Source organism: Gavialis gangeticus, unplaced genomic scaffold (assembly GCF_001723915.1).
Source record: "Gavialis gangeticus isolate Ggan-Ray unplaced genomic scaffold, GavGan_comp1, whole genome shotgun sequence".
NCBI classification, from domain to species: domain Eukaryota; kingdom Metazoa; phylum Chordata; order Crocodylia; family Gavialidae; genus Gavialis; species Gavialis gangeticus.
This window is the reverse complement of record NW_017729031.1, coordinates 54,552,111-54,567,524: the sequence shown is the minus strand read 5'-3', so window position 1 is coordinate 54,567,524 and position 15,414 is coordinate 54,552,111. Positions and strand designations below refer to the sequence as shown.

The following is a 15,414-nucleotide window of genomic DNA, read 5'->3' as shown; positions in this document are numbered from 1 at the left end:
GGACTGGAGGTTTCTATCCTTGCTTACACATATCTTAGAAGTGCGGTATGACATACTATTTGCTGAATTAAATACCTTGGGAGATCAATTTACTGTAAAAGCTTGGAGGATTAAAAGAATGAAGCAAACAATCAGAGTTGCTCTGGGTTTATTCCAGTTAATATTTTAATTCAGCTTAAAGTAGCTGAATGGCAATGGCTTTAACATATGAGAGAGGAGGGGGAGCTTGTTAAGAACTGAGTAGTAATGTCCAGCCATTGCAGGCTTTCTATCAAACAAGTACGCCCAAATCTTTCATGGGTGCTGCAATGCACTGTACTGAAAGTGTCATATGTCGCACAGTACTTAATGAGTTACAATCCAATTTTGAACAAAACTCCCCTTGACTTTATAATAGAGTTGCGTACATATAACAAGACGGTAATAGAGCTCCTAGTTCCCTTTTGTTGGTCAGAGAGAATTACCTGTTTAGGCAGTTTCCCCTGGGTATTGACTTCCTAGGCAGCTCACACTTACATCTATATATTTTGTTCTGCTAAAGACAAATCCTTGAGGGGTAGAAAAATATTTGGTACCTACTGGCATTTAATCTTTGTCACAGCTTGTTGACTTGACTTGATCAAGGCCTTAGGAGACTTTGCAATGGGAGATAGCATTTATATTTCTTCCAGTTCCAAAATAGTGATTGGACAGTGAGGCTCCCATGATGATCATTTACAGTATCTAACATCCCTGGCCCTAGTGTACTGGTATGTCCTTAACATTGCAGATGTAGGACTGACAAAGAGATTCTGTGCGCACTTTCCTTAATACTTGAAGGTGTGTAATACTTGACGGTGTGTAGGTGGAAGTGCAAACTGTAGCTTGTTGGGAAGCATAGAATGGTTATAAATTGCTTGAAACTAGAGCCCCTTTTCTAAAAGTTTTCACAAATAAAACCTGACTGCACAGATGTAGATGCATGTTGGAGCCCAGCAAACTGTTCATTTGTATAGAACTGTTGTCAAGAGCACACAGGAGTAGGAACTCATTTATAGGGATTTTGAAAAATTAATTTAGAATTAAAATTAACTTGTTTTGAAGTGGGGAGTGAAAGGAAATCCTTCCAAGGAGGACCAGAATTAAGTTGTAGCAGAAGCTGCAAGTCTGAGCTCATTAAGAATTCTCATGCCTGAAGGGTAGAAATCATCACATGATGTGTCTGTGCTTTATATAGTTCCTGTGTTTCTCAGCTGAACAGATAGCAGCTATCATAAGGTTGGTGAAAATATACAGGGCAAATGTCAAATTGAACAGCATGACTTTGGATTGAAAATAGAGGGGGTACTTTTGTCAAAGCAAACTGATGGAAGCCTGAAGGCATTTCACTTTCAAACCTATTGAACGAGGATAACCTCCTGAAGCCATCATTCCAATTACTGTAGCCAGTCTCCATATGAACTTTCTCATAATAGAATGAAGCTTGCTTTTTTCTTTCTTTTAAATAATACCAGGAATTGAATTGGTGACAGAACTTATGGCTTACAGTGCAGCTTAAACAGCAATGTAAAACCATTCTCTGACCGAGTAAAAGAAATCAAGAATACAGGTACCAAATAATTTTGCTTAGTGTTAGATTAGACTTGCATGGCATTTCAATGTCATGTTCTAGAATAATGATTCAGTGGGAGTGGACCTGCATCATTGAGTTGGCTAGAACATTTTTCAGTTAAACTTTTCTCAAAATATGCTGTTTTGGTTCAGTTGAACCACTTTTGTAAAGATTTATTGATTTTTATTTTTTTAACAAGGTGGTTTGAGGTTACCTCAAAATGGGGGACAGACATGAATAAAAATCTTTTACCTCAATCTAAAAATGGATGTTCCAGTAATTCTTCTTCACAAAAATGCTGAAAAATGTTTTATCTTGTGTTTTTGCTGTGGAATAGAAACAAATTCCAAAGCCTTAAAAGTCACATATAAGAGTTATTCTCTGGCCAGCTGTAATGTATGGTGGTAGTTTCTGGGAGCAAACTAGAATTAGAGCCATGAAAGTACACTCATACATCCATTTTCAAGTGGCTTTCACTTGCTGGGATTAGAAATAGCTTTGGGTGTAAGATTTCTCTTGTCCTCAGCCAAGAAATACCATATTTACCCGAGTCCAAGACTACTTTGAATTTAAGACACCCCCAGCCTAAAAATTAGATTCTAGACATGGAAAGGTTTACACATTTGTTATAAGATTCCATATTTCAAATCTAATTATTAGAGGGTTGCCTTAGTCTCCCCCACCACTGCAATGGGTAAGCAGCGGCAGGGGGCTAGACGGTTGGGGAGTTTTATATGAACTGACCCCTTCTGCTTGCCACCTGTTCCCCCCACACTGCCTCACACCTGCCCCCCAGGGTGCCTGTTCTCCCCTGCCACTTGTATCCCTTATGCTTGCTCCTCCCTATGCCTACAACCCCTGGCACCTATCTCTCAGCACTTGCACCCCTCCTCCTTGGCCTCTACCACTTCTCCCCCTTCTGGTATCCCCCTTCCTGCTGCTAGCTCCCCTCCACTTACCTTCCTGTTGTTGCTTCAGTTGGGGGCAGAGAACAAGGACAGAGTATGTGCTGCTCTGGCCCCAACCATGCAGCAGTAGCAGCTTCAGCCCTGGACCTGGGGCCAGAGCTGTTGCCACAGTCACTGCCCCCTTGCCACTTACCTTCTAGCCTAGGCCAGGGACCATAGATATGGGGAGGTGAGGTGGCAGGGACAAGGTTAGGGGGGACAGTGACTGCAGCTCTGACTCCAACTCCTGGCTTGTATTCAAGTCTAAGACAAGGGGCTCCCCCCATGTTAGGTGGGGGGATCTTGTTTTGGATTTGAAACAATATGGTACAGTATTTGTATTTTGCTGAGAATTGTTTTTGAACCACCAGGCACCTGTTCAAGTTTGCTCAGTAAATGTGGAAGAATATTGTTCAAGCAGCAAATTGTGATGCTGTGCCATCCCCTCCCACCCCGATTAATTCTCATACAGACCAGGATGACATAGGTGGTTCAAAATTGTTTAAAAATCATGAAACTTGTATGCAGTCTGCTTGAGCCCTCCCCTGTACAACCACAGAAGAAGTGGGTATTGTGGAGTTTCCTCATGGCTACCAAGTATCAGCCAAGACAGGCCATGGGTCATGTAGCTTATGGACTACAGTAGTTTTTATAGCCTACATCCTGCCATCCCACATCAATTTCAGCTAATGCATTGCTGTGCTTAAGAGGCCTCTAGCTCTATCCTTGCCCATCTTAAAACTTTATTCCTGGCTTTTAGACATGTACAGAACAACTCATCTGGAGCCTCCCTCTTACATGGTGGGACAGGTTCAGTTCTGTTGATTTTGGGGGAGAGGGCCCTACAAACCTACACTTGAGCCACTATGATTTTCTGTCAACTGCTGTAAAATTGGCCAGTGCTGCTGTTCCAGCTCTGTGCACCTTGAATGGATACAAAAAAAAGTGCTTTAATTTCTGTGACTGCACGTCTCACAAATACAAGACAACTGTGTGAACACAACAACAGCATTGGTTTCCATAAAAAATACAAACTCCAGCTATCCTGTGCACGTGTACACTTATAATGTGCCACTAGTCTGAATCTTGAACTGAAACATCTAGAAAATTCAAGACAGGAAAGTAACTTTGCTGCCCTTGATATTTTAAAAATAATCATTTTTAAGTAAATTTTAATTTGTGATTATAACTGTTGAAGCTCCAAGGCTGAGAGTAGTAGCATAGATATGACCACCACTCCACTTGTGTGTACTATTAGTCATTTTACTTGACTATGAATTTCATAATTTCCTACATCAAGCTGGAGATGAAAAATACTACATTTTATACATTTACCTTTTAGCATCTTAATTTTTACCCAAGTTTTTACCTTCGTATTGTGGGAAATGACAACTACATTACATAATTAAGCCCTCAATGGCATTTGCAAGGTACATTCCTCCTTTCTTCTTCCCAAATTATGTAACTTCAGGATTAAAAGCATTGCAATTCAACAGTTGTAGTCCCCATAATATCCTGCTGTTCCTCTGATCTTGGATGAGAGAGGATGGTGGTGAGCTGTCGCATTAGAAGTGAACACTGCTTTTCTATTGTTTTTGGCAATGGCTTGTGTTGGAAGCTGCTCCAGTCTGCTTGCAAAGAAAAATAATTGCTACTAGCATGTTATCTTCAATAGACAAGTAATTCTAGAATGGCGTGTAAGGTTTCAAGCTAGGTTTGAGAAAACTTTGGAGAAGGAAGTCAAATATGAAGAGCATAGATTGGTTACCATTTCATATCTCTTGGAAGTTTTGAATTCAGAAGCCAACAAGTATCCAACCTCAGTAACGAACTCAGCAAGCCAGGTGCCTCCAGGTGCAGTAAGCTGTTTTTCTCCTCAGAGGATTCTGCACCTTAGGACAGTGCTATATCTAGCTTGGATGTGGCAACAACTGCGTATTGAGTGCTTTGGACAAAGCATGTTGTGTGTTGCATCACAGCTACCTACTGCTAACAGACAGAGATGCAATGTTAATTTAAAGGAAAGCAGAAAGAGAAACAGGAAGATCAACAGGCCTACACAATGCCAAGCGTAAGTGGACAGGCTTCTTATAAACAGTTAAGAATCATAAACTGCCGTGTTAAGTCCAGAGAAAGCGTGTGACTTTAGGTAGAAGTGTTTTGTCTTCATTCCATGTAAGGAACCCTGAGATTACTACTAGACTTGATAATAAGGCAATAAGTCTCCAGTGCACTTGAAATATAAGAATCTGTCCCTTTCATCCTTGGTAGGACTGTTCCCAGAATGGGTGGGATTGATTTTCATATATCTGGCTGGCCACACTCTCCCCTTAAAGCTCTTAGCAACTTATAGTTGTTTCTCTCTTACTTTAGATGGGAAGACAATGGAACCCGAAGCAGAAGACAAGTAACAATAATGTAGTGTTGCCTGTTTCTGACACTTAATTTGATGAATTCTGACCCCCCCCCATCCCTGGCCTAGTGATAGCATAAAATAGTAGTGTTCTAAGATGGCTGGATTGCATTCTGAACATTTTCAGCAGAAAAATCTCTGTGGGAATGAATACTTGTCTGGCAGGAACTATATTAAATTAGGATTCTTGCTAACTTGAACAGACTTGGGTAACAGAAGAATGTGTATAGCTCCTCCTCAACAGTACTGTCCACATGCACAAGCAGGGCACAAAGCAGCAGCTTGGTCTTGGAGAGAGGGGAAACAGACACTTTATTGGAACAGACAGCTCTAGTTAATCAGTGTTGATTCAAGAATGGAAAGGCCTCCTTAGAAGGTAAAACGGTCTCTCTTACTATGAGGGAGGCAAGGGAAATATAGCTAAAAGCAGACTGGTATGTTGCTACAGAAAACTGGCAGCCTTTGTAGGCAGTTTCCATCTGAGAAGCTCCATGGGAGCAACACAATCACCCAGAAAGGACTCGGAGCTGGACCCCTCCTGTAATCCACTCTGATGTATAAAGAGGCCTGTGGAAACTGAGCTGGAGCAAACAAGACATTAGGAGAAACCCTTCTTGTGACAGAAGCTGGCTGTAATTTTCTTGGGATAAATGCTGACCCAAGACAGGGCCACATCTCTTCCCAAGTATAGGTTGCTTGGCAGAAAATGGAGTGTGTTTCTTTTTACTACTTCTGGTTGCTTAGCTGTTTTATTTTTAGTTTACCATGGAGTACAGTTTTTACTACAGGTAATTCCATTCAGCTTTACACATTACAATAAGGTTTCTGACATCAACTTTACATCTGGGCAACAGGAATTCAATGGTCCTGCTGCTACTCCTGAAAAATTCCTACCCAAGACAGCAGGCAAGGATAAATTCCTAAACTCTTTGCTCACTTAATAGCTAACCTCATGGAATATTCTAATACTGCATACTATAGCTGTACAAGCTGCAACTAAGAGGCTAGAGTCTAGCTATTACAGTACTGAAGAGGCAAGGAATCCTTCCTTTTGGTACTCTCAACTGTGTCTTGGAAGTAAGAGGTGAAAAACTGTGTTTTCAGTGTAAATAAGCAGCTCTTAGTGGATTAGTAACATCTTTGTTTGGATGCAGACAAAGAAGGGAGACATACCAGAGGACTGAGCTGAGAATAAAAGCTCAGGTAGCATTTATTTATAAAGCCATTTCCCCTTTACTGCACTTATTCAAAACAAAAAACAAACAGAAGAGCCCCAGACACAGTATTATGTATGTAGTACTCTATAAAGACAAGCTCTACTGTCAAATAAGTGTAAGTGATTACAGATGAAGTCTTTCATTCATTTATATAACCCACTACCAGAGCCTGGAGCCCATTATATGTAAGAAAGAAATAGGATAAAAGGTTACTTTGAACAAATGCATGCATTTCCATGGGTAGTTCTAATTGCCTAACAATTATAATCTTTCAGAGATTAAACTAGTGAATGAGTATTAGCCAGTGTCATACAGGAGGTCTGATTTAGAAATAGAACTCAGGTGGTCTACTTTCCAGATTTAATTATACTGGTGTAAACTTGGAAAAGTCAAACAGTCTAACACCTGTGTTAGTGTTTCAGCAAAGTACACCCTTGCAAAGTTGAGGTCAACTCTATTAAAAGTTACAAATCCAAGAGTGTGCTTGTAATTATGTATAAAAAAGTGACATTGCAAGATTTACTTTTCAGTGATCTTGATACATTTTCAACATCCAGTTTAGCGCACATCTCCCTCCCAAGGTCATCATCATTTGGACAAGCACATCTTTAGTCTTAACACTTATAATCATTCCCAAATCCATGGGTGCTGCCTGTTTTGAAAGAAAGATTTATGCAGGTATGCGAGTTGCAGCTTCTTCCTCTGCATCAGCTCTATTCGCATTTATTTCTGCTAATGTCCGACCAAAACGAGTCCATTCATCGCCGCGAGGGACAGCGATTTGCTGTGGAAAAATATGAAATTTGTATCCTCAGGTAAGTACAAACAGAACAGAATTGGGCTCATTTTAAATCCATCCACTAATATCGCTTGTGAACTGCAAGTGTCGATATAACCAATTACATTTTAAAGATCTCTTGAATAAAGTCAAGCTCACGAATATAATTTGTATGCACTGTCCAGAAACTCACAATGACTTAGTACTCTTTACATTAACAAAGTCAGTGCTTGATAAGAATGCCAAGAGAATGGTCAAGTCTTACGTTTAAAGTAGAAAACATCTGCCTGGGCAAGCATCCTTCCATCTGGAGAGGTAATAGCACCCATTAAGAAGCTCACTGTCCACATCTAGTTTTTCCCTGGTACACTGGGTAGGTATCTTATCACCAGTAGTGTAACATGGGGTAGGTAAGTGAAGCACATGCCCCAGATGCTGCTGAAGGGGAGGGGAACCAGAAGGACTGGGGGAGGGGTTGGGGGGTGGAATGGCGCACACATACCTCACCCTCCCACTCCCCGCTCTGCCTGCACTTTCTGGCTGCAGGGAGCAGTGATGCAGACAGTATGCATTACAAGAGTGCAGGGCATTCTAGAAATCATAGTCCTGTAGAGCAGCAGTGGAGTTTGCTGCTGTTGGGAAGGGACAGGGAGGCAGACTTGACCCAATTTTTCGCTGCCGAAATCAGCCTTTTTTTGCACTTGACATGAGCTTCAGTGGCAAAAGAATAGGGTGAAGGTTTCAGCAGCAGGAGCAGCAGCAAGTTCCACTGCCATTCTGCATAACCACAACTCCCAGCATACCAGAATACTTTGCACTCTACGACACACACTGCCCATAAAACTGCTTGTCTGAGCTGTGTACAAGGGAAGTCAACATACAGGACTGGTGAGGGAGGGAGCAAGAGTGAGAGAGGATTGCCCTGGGTACATTCTTTGCATGTTACGCCTCTGTTTGTCAGTAGAACATTTGGAACTGATCTGCAAAAGCCTCTTTTCAGAATTTACATTCCTAGACTTATTTGAACTGTGGTAACAACTAACTTTAGGACAAGTGCAAAGGAGATGAAATCCAACTGCTCCCCTCTATGCTGCAGTAGGGGTTGCATTCAAGCTGTACTGAATCAGTAATTATTAGATCTCATTTCAGGTACTCCCAAATGACACAGTTTTACCTTTAGCTGCATGACTGTGATAGATCAGAACAAAAAGTTTCTAATACTCCAGGAAGCTTAACTGAAGTGGAAATATTACTTCAGAATTAATTGTGGGCTTTAAAATGAAGGACCTGGACATTATTCCTGGCATGAATATTAACCAATTATAACAAACAGTAACAGCAGAATTGAGAAAACTGTGGAGAAATCCAAGTTACATACCTCTCCCACATCATATATGACTATCTGTCCTTCTGAATCACCAACAGCAATCTCTCGCCCAGAATGTGTCCATCTAACACGATTAAGAGCAGGATTCCCCTCCACAGTAATGCTTGCAGTTGGCACCTATTAAAATAGTTCATACACATTGTTAGAATTTCATCAGTATTTCCAGATGAAGTTCTAGTCCTGAGCTATAATAATCTATAGCTCTAGATTTCCAGAGTTTATATGTTATAATTTCTGCCTATTTAGAATACTGGCTGGAATATTCTTCCACGTGCTAGTTCATTCTGTCAGAGAACATGTTCAAAAAATTAAATGGATTAGTGCTGAAGATTTAATGAGCATTTCCCTCACAATGCATGGAGAATTTTGCAGGGATGGGAATATAGCTTTCTCCCCTGCTACACATCTCGCCTGTGCATTCCTGAGAAATCTGCATTAAGAAATCACTGTCTTGCAGAATATACTACTCTGAGCAGCCTTCATCCACACATTTAGAAAACTCAGTGCTGCAAACCAGCCCCAAATCTCCTAAAGATCTGTGCAAATACACTACACTCTTAGGAAAATGGCATTATTCAAAAACATGTCAAATTCTCTCAAAAGATTTAAGACAACAGAACACAGGCCCTTTATATTGGCTAGTATGTCAATGCCATGTAGAAAGCCTCCATTCAGCAATGCCTTTCATAAGTCTCCACTAATCAGAGAGGAACCCTTTAATATCAACAGCTCTGTGCAACAGAAATATAAATGCAAGTGCCATTGGTCTCTGGGACAGGTATTGACTATGAAATCTAAAATACTCCACTTTATTTTATTAAAGGTATTTTAAGTAACATTCTGCAGCTCTAGAGAGACACATGTAGCAGCCAAGATGCAACACTGTTAGCCAGATATTTTTGAGGAAGTCTAAAAACATTATGTTCTTGTTTGGTTTGAGAATTAACTTAAATCTTGCCTCACCTCAGTATCATTGTTGAGATTCCACAGATCAAGCCTCCCCATTCCATCCACACAAGCAAACAGGGCAGGGTGAGTAGGAGACCACATAACATCATACACATAGTCTGAGTTGTCCTCAAATGAGTAGAGAGGCTTATTATTCTGAAAGAAAATTGTGTAGGATAATTTTATGCATTCAGAGATTCTAAAACCAAAATCTTTTGACAATGGGTGGGATGATGAGACGTATTTGCCAATGGCAGCAATTCCAAAATTGAAAAACAAAATCAGTGCTTAAAAAGGTGCTGCTACAGAGAGCACAAGAGAGCCTGCGTAACTGAGACCCATCTCTTTTGATGGATTTTACTGCACTTGTATAACCTGCAATTATTAACAGCTTCAACAGGAAGCCAATAGCACAAGAGAGTCTGTAAACAGTAGTTAACATCTCTGAAACAGAATTTACCAATTGGTAAACAGTAGTATTTTGCATGGGAGTTACTTATGGCAGACCCTAGCATGGTTTTGGTTTCATCTTCATGTTCCCCAGGATAGCCAAGATAGTGATGGAAGGACAAGTCAATTTAGGCTCATTGACAGAACAGCACTGTTCTTATTTTTCTAAAACCTATGGCAAAATGGACTAGAGCAATGATGGGATCTCAAGTGGCCACCTGAATTAATGTACTCATAAAAGGAAAGGAAAGCCAAAGGTCCACCTGAACCAAGCATATTGAGCTAGTATGTTTGAGGCATGCCAGTGTTTATGGCCAAGGGCAACAAAAGAACTGTGTGGCTAGTATCGTGTCCAGTGGTCTTTGATTCCCCAACCTGAATGACCTGGTACAGTTGGGTCAACTGCAGGCAGCTTTTGGAATGAGCCCAGAGTAAGGCTTCTACATGTGCCCTCTGGAGCCATGGCTGGATGCCCTGACAACTCTCTGCCCCAGACTACTTTGTTACACTGCTCTTCCCAAGTCACTTGCAAAGTGAAAAGAATGAACAAAATAGACCAGAAACAGACAGACTCTATAAAGTGAAGTCACACTTAGATATCAATTAGGCAAAAAATGGGCTAGGTTCCCCCCAAATCCACAAATGTCCCCTATTTGTAGATGACTGAAAGAGAGCTAGGTCACATAAATTTAACAAACAAGTCTCTCTCAACCATTTGACAACTTATATACCTTACATTATAGCACCACCTTGTGTCAAAGTATACAAAAGAAAAAAAATCTGTTAAACATATCTATATGGATACCTTAGTTGTCCAAAGCTTTACTGTCCAGTCAAAAGATGAGGTGACAAAGAGATGAGAGAAGTCAACAGGTCCAACCGCTGTATGGCAATGGATGCCTGTGATTGGTCCTTGGTGTCCTTCAAACATCTCACTGATTCCAGCTTTGCTGTTTTAAAATAAGTTGAGGTAAATTTCTTCTGAAGCTACATTTTGCAGACAGAGAAAGCTGAATACATGGCAAGGGGGTTTTATTAGGACTTTCTATTGGAGGTTCTCACCTAAAGTTTACTTTTCAACATAACATGGGTTTAAACATAACCCCATAGGATCAATTCTCAAAAACAATAGAAATGGGTTTTGAAAAAAGTTACATGCAAAAATACTGCTGAGATCAGCGTAACATTTGGTAGGCATTAGCCCACCTAGATCTAACTATACAAGCTCTTCAAGCACTAGCTAAATATTTGGATGATATTAAGAACAAAATGCAGTCTTCGGGCATAAGCATCCAAACACCTGCTGTCTTAAAAGAAAAGTTACATGCACACTGCAGAAGCAAAGCTTAGTTTTTGATAACGACAATACACCTCAATAGTCTCCCCCCAGATCAGGGGAAGGGAAAAAATGTTACACAGAAGCAGTACAATTTTGGCTATTTAAGCCACAGAGATGTGCAGCAATAGCAATGTGTATTTGAGATGAAAACTGGACACTCAATTTTATTTAAGAAAGCAATTGATAAGATACAGCCAGACAATTTCAAAACAGATTGAACAGCAGGAGAAATGCTAGTGATTTAAGATTTGTGCGTGATGTTACTGTACAATTATCCAGAGAACCGATACAAAGTTTGGGATATTCTGCTACGATTCAAATGAGAAGAACTGAACTCAGTCGGTTTGTCATCATTTAAAAGCCATTCCAAGCCAAAGGAGGGAAATGGCATATTGAACTTAAAAGGGCACAATTTGAAAACATTATGAAAAATAATGTTGGATTCATATAGACATCCCCAGACTATGCACATATAGTCCTTATTCATAGAAACAAGATTTTGCTATGTAAAGTTTACCATGATTCTTCTCCTAATTACTTTAAAAGAGTAACAAGGATTATTATTCACCTGCCATGGCGGCATGCTGTGTACACGGAGCCTTCTTCACTTCCAACAACAAAGTTGTTGACATCGCCAACAGGGAAGGACATGCAAGTGACAGCTACAGCTTTGGACTGCTTATGAATTAACTCCATGCTATCCTGTAGAGAAAGATTATCAACAACTTGCTATTCAAAACTTACTATTTTAAATACTGACTTTTTTTTTTTTTTTTTAGCATCAGCATGCTCACAAGCCATTCTTGTTTTAGGCCATCTAAAATATGTGTCTATTACTTATGGGACCAAGTTTTAGCATCCATGGTGAAGACAGATGTTATAAGATCCACAGATGACACTTGATTTAGTACAGTTAAAAAAAAGTTATTAATATTTATCTGGTAATACTACCAGACCAATTACTGTACCTCTGTTATGAAAATGCTTATACATTTTTTTAAAATCTGTTAAGTCTTACAAAATATTTACCGCAAGTATACAGATGTCAGACTGAGTATTAAGGTACAGATTACCTGTAGTTAAAAAAAAAAAGTAAAGTGGCAAATATCATCTATAGCTCTGTATCATAGACTTTTCCAAGTTTACTCTACCTGTGGCTGGGAAAGCATATCCAGACTCCATGAGCATATCTTTCCATCAGTTGAGATGCTAATCAGGTTGTGAGCATTCTGAGTCCCAACCACATTTACACAGTATACAGGATGCTAAATTGGAAAGACAGAGATCAAAAGAGTACAACAAAATCCTTCTCAGAAAAAGGACTCTCCAACATAAATTCAGTAGTACTTCAAATTTTTACTTTGCAGTGGATTAACGTTTTTCAGGGCATTAAGGGCTGTCTCTAAAAGTACTGTCTGAATGAATGTCCATTTAGTTTTTAGTTACCAAAAGGTATGTTGTTTAGACATGGCACCTATAAAACTGTCAACAGAGTGACAAAGGCAAGAATCTTAAATTTTTCAGTGTCAGCATTGCTAAATGCAAACAGAGGCACTAAAATGCCACCCCAGTCCAACAGCCAGGAATTGATATGCCTCAACAAGAAGTAGTTCTTGTAGATGCCTTTTTCCTCCTACCGTGTGAGCAGCAGCTGAAAGTGGAGTTCTTTGTACTGGGGTTCTCTTATTGCTGCGATTATCCCATAGCACAATTTGGCCTGAATATGTGCCACCAACCACCAGATTTGGGTGAAATTTTGCAAATGTAGCAGACATCACTGCAGACTGCAAAGAAAAAGAAAAGTCACGAAGTAACAAAGTCATGTTGAACAGTCAAGAAAACCTGACCATTACTAGAGCTGAACTGTTCCTTCAGACATTTGATATTGGATAAAGAAGCACAAGATGGTGAAAGCAATTACTAAAAGTTTTGCAGGAACTTGATATGAATGGTTACTTAAAACACTTGACATGCTTCTGGTTTTAACTTTAAATGGAAGTGAAGCTCCCACTTACTCTTCCTTCTGTATGCATGTAGTTGATTTGTATTTCTCTCAGAAGTTTGTAACACACAAGAGACTGTAACACCATTAAGAGACATTCTTTACTCATTTGTCAAGAAGAAAGCACAAAAAAACTTTTATATTTATAGTAGCAAATCATAATTAATTACCTTTGTCAGCTATGTCTTGACAGTAATCCGACATCAGATTATACATTAGTTTAAATTCTGCTAAACCATTTCTTAGGATTATGACATGTTGAAAAGAAAACTGCTATTGCAGGCATAGTTGAATAGGAAAGATTTGCACATTTTTACCTTTCACTAATCCATTTTTAAACCCGCATCTGTTTTCTACATGAAGCATGTGTTTCTACTTATCTATCTTGGTCCATCTCCTTAGGCCATATACATTTTGCTTTGTGGGCTAAGGTCTAGTTGTACATTCTCTGTTACAGTTTATGAAAAAAGCTACTTATACTTCAGGCATAATACGAAAAGGTTTTCTTGTTGTTTAACTAAATTAGAATAAGAAACATAGGTTTGCAGACAAGTTTAAATACTCTGAATGATGTCAGCAGAATCTTTTTGAAGCAATGAAGTCTACATCCATCAACATCTGTTTGCAAATACATGTGGTTAAAAGTACATGCCAGCCCAATGAAATCATCATGTTGACAAGTATAAAGAAGGCACTTGTCTAAATTCATCAACATAAAATCTTTAGCCTGGTGAAACAGGAACTTGCATCATACCTGGCAGTGAAAGACGTACTCCGGGGTAGTTTTTTTGTATTTCATGTTCCAAACAAGAGCCACCCCATCAGGCTCATGAGGGGCATCTTCGTTGTTGTTATAAGAGGCTACAAGCAACTCTGGGTACTAGTCACAAAAGTTAATGAAAAGGCAGGGAGAAAAAAAAGGGATATTTGGAGTAAGTGAATATTGTCTCAATCCAGTTTAAGCCCCATATAATATATGAAATTCGGACAGAAATATTTATAATTAGTAACCATTAAAAGGTTTGTCCCCAACTACAGAGCTAAGACACAGTGTTTTTCAGTACTACAATTATTGGTTTTCACAGTTTAAAACAAACTTAGACATGCTTTTTTTCCCCAGAGCTGACACTTATCTCTGCAGTGTCTTTAACATACTCAGTTCAGTTTAAGTGCCTTCAGCATACTTAATTCCATTTATACATTGTCATTGTACTTTAATGAAAATGTAGGAGGTATGAACAAGCTATGAACAAGTACCTTCAGACACACATGGAACTACCAGTGTCAGTGCTATTCTAAGAAATACAACTGGAACACCACATACAAATGGTGCAAAACGTTTGAGTGCACACATACACGCACAAGAAATCACTTTTGCATCACTTCTAAAAGTAAGTATTAATTTACCTGAGACGACCAGTCCAAACAACTAACAACACGATGCTTTGACCAGCGTTCATCAAAAAACTGCCTATTTAAGGACAGTTTTGCACCTGCTTGAATCTCTCTGTAAGAAGAGGGAATTACAAGGTTTGAAGAAGTTATCTAAATTCAGTTAGTAATATAATACATACACTCAGGAAAATGTTCAACAAGCCATTACCCTTCTTTGTCTTCCAAGTCTCTTCCACTGTAGTCAAAGAAAATGTTAATCTGCTCAGAAAGAGCTCTTTCTACAATCCTTGTAGAATGGTCAAAGAAGCTTAAAAATTCCTCAGAGTGCAAAATTTGTTGTTTTTCTTCTTCTGTAAGTTCATGAGGTGCAACTGGAAAACAAAACAAGATCTTTGACTTTTCAGATTTATCTTCCTTCTTACAAATGCATAGATAGGAAAACCAAATACTTCACAATGTTGTAAAAAACATATTTTCATAACATCCACGTATGCAACATTTGAGACTATTTTAGTGTTGTTATATTTTGTATTTAAAAGGTAAGTAAATGGCAAACAAACTTAAATTGATAAGAGACAGCCTATTTAATTAAAGCTTCTTTTTTATTACAATAAATCAATCATGCCCTAGAGTGAGTTGTACCTTCTTCCTCTTCCTCTTTTTTCAGTGTTTTTTCTTCTTCGGGTTCAATTGATGGTTTTGGTATCACAACATCATCATCTTCTTCCTCATCTGATGAAGAATAGTACAGTGAAATCATCAATGCTCTTAAAAAGGCGTAACATTTTCTATAGAGTTTCAAATAAGTCAGTACAAAATGAACTATTTCTATAAAATATAATGTTTCGTTAAAGTGAAGAATTATGAATCAGAACATTGCCTACTTCGCTATTTAGTGCATGGTCACATTAATTTGTTTAGCTGGGTAAACTGAAAAAAAAAAATAC

The 15,414-nt window shown here is 39.0% G+C and overlaps 1 protein-coding gene across 3 annotated transcripts in view; it reads right to left on the bottom strand.

Annotated features, from left to right (window-relative positions):
• Positions 1-5,684: 5,684 nt before the first annotated feature.
• Positions 5,685-15,414, bottom strand: part of DYNC1I2 (dynein cytoplasmic 1 intermediate chain 2) — a 46,454-nt gene continuing 36,724 nt past the window's right edge. For all 3 annotated transcript variants that reach the window (XM_019522870.1, XM_019522869.1, XM_019522871.1), the window contains 11 exons: positions 15,110-15,199; positions 14,676-14,838; positions 14,480-14,579; positions 13,827-13,952; positions 12,708-12,854; positions 12,222-12,335; positions 11,639-11,772; positions 10,537-10,681; positions 9,297-9,437; positions 8,325-8,450; positions 5,685-6,952 (listed from right to left, as the gene is read on the bottom strand). In XM_019522870.1, coding sequence (XP_019378415.1) covers positions 6,839-6,952; positions 8,325-8,450; positions 9,297-9,437; positions 10,537-10,681; positions 11,639-11,772; positions 12,222-12,335; positions 12,708-12,854; positions 13,827-13,952; positions 14,480-14,579; positions 14,676-14,838; positions 15,110-15,199 — 1,400 coding nt within the window. In that variant the 3' untranslated portion in view covers positions 5,685-6,838. The remainder of the gene's footprint in view (positions 6,953-8,324; positions 8,451-9,296; positions 9,438-10,536; positions 10,682-11,638; positions 11,773-12,221; positions 12,336-12,707; positions 12,855-13,826; positions 13,953-14,479; positions 14,580-14,675; positions 14,839-15,109; positions 15,200-15,414) is intronic.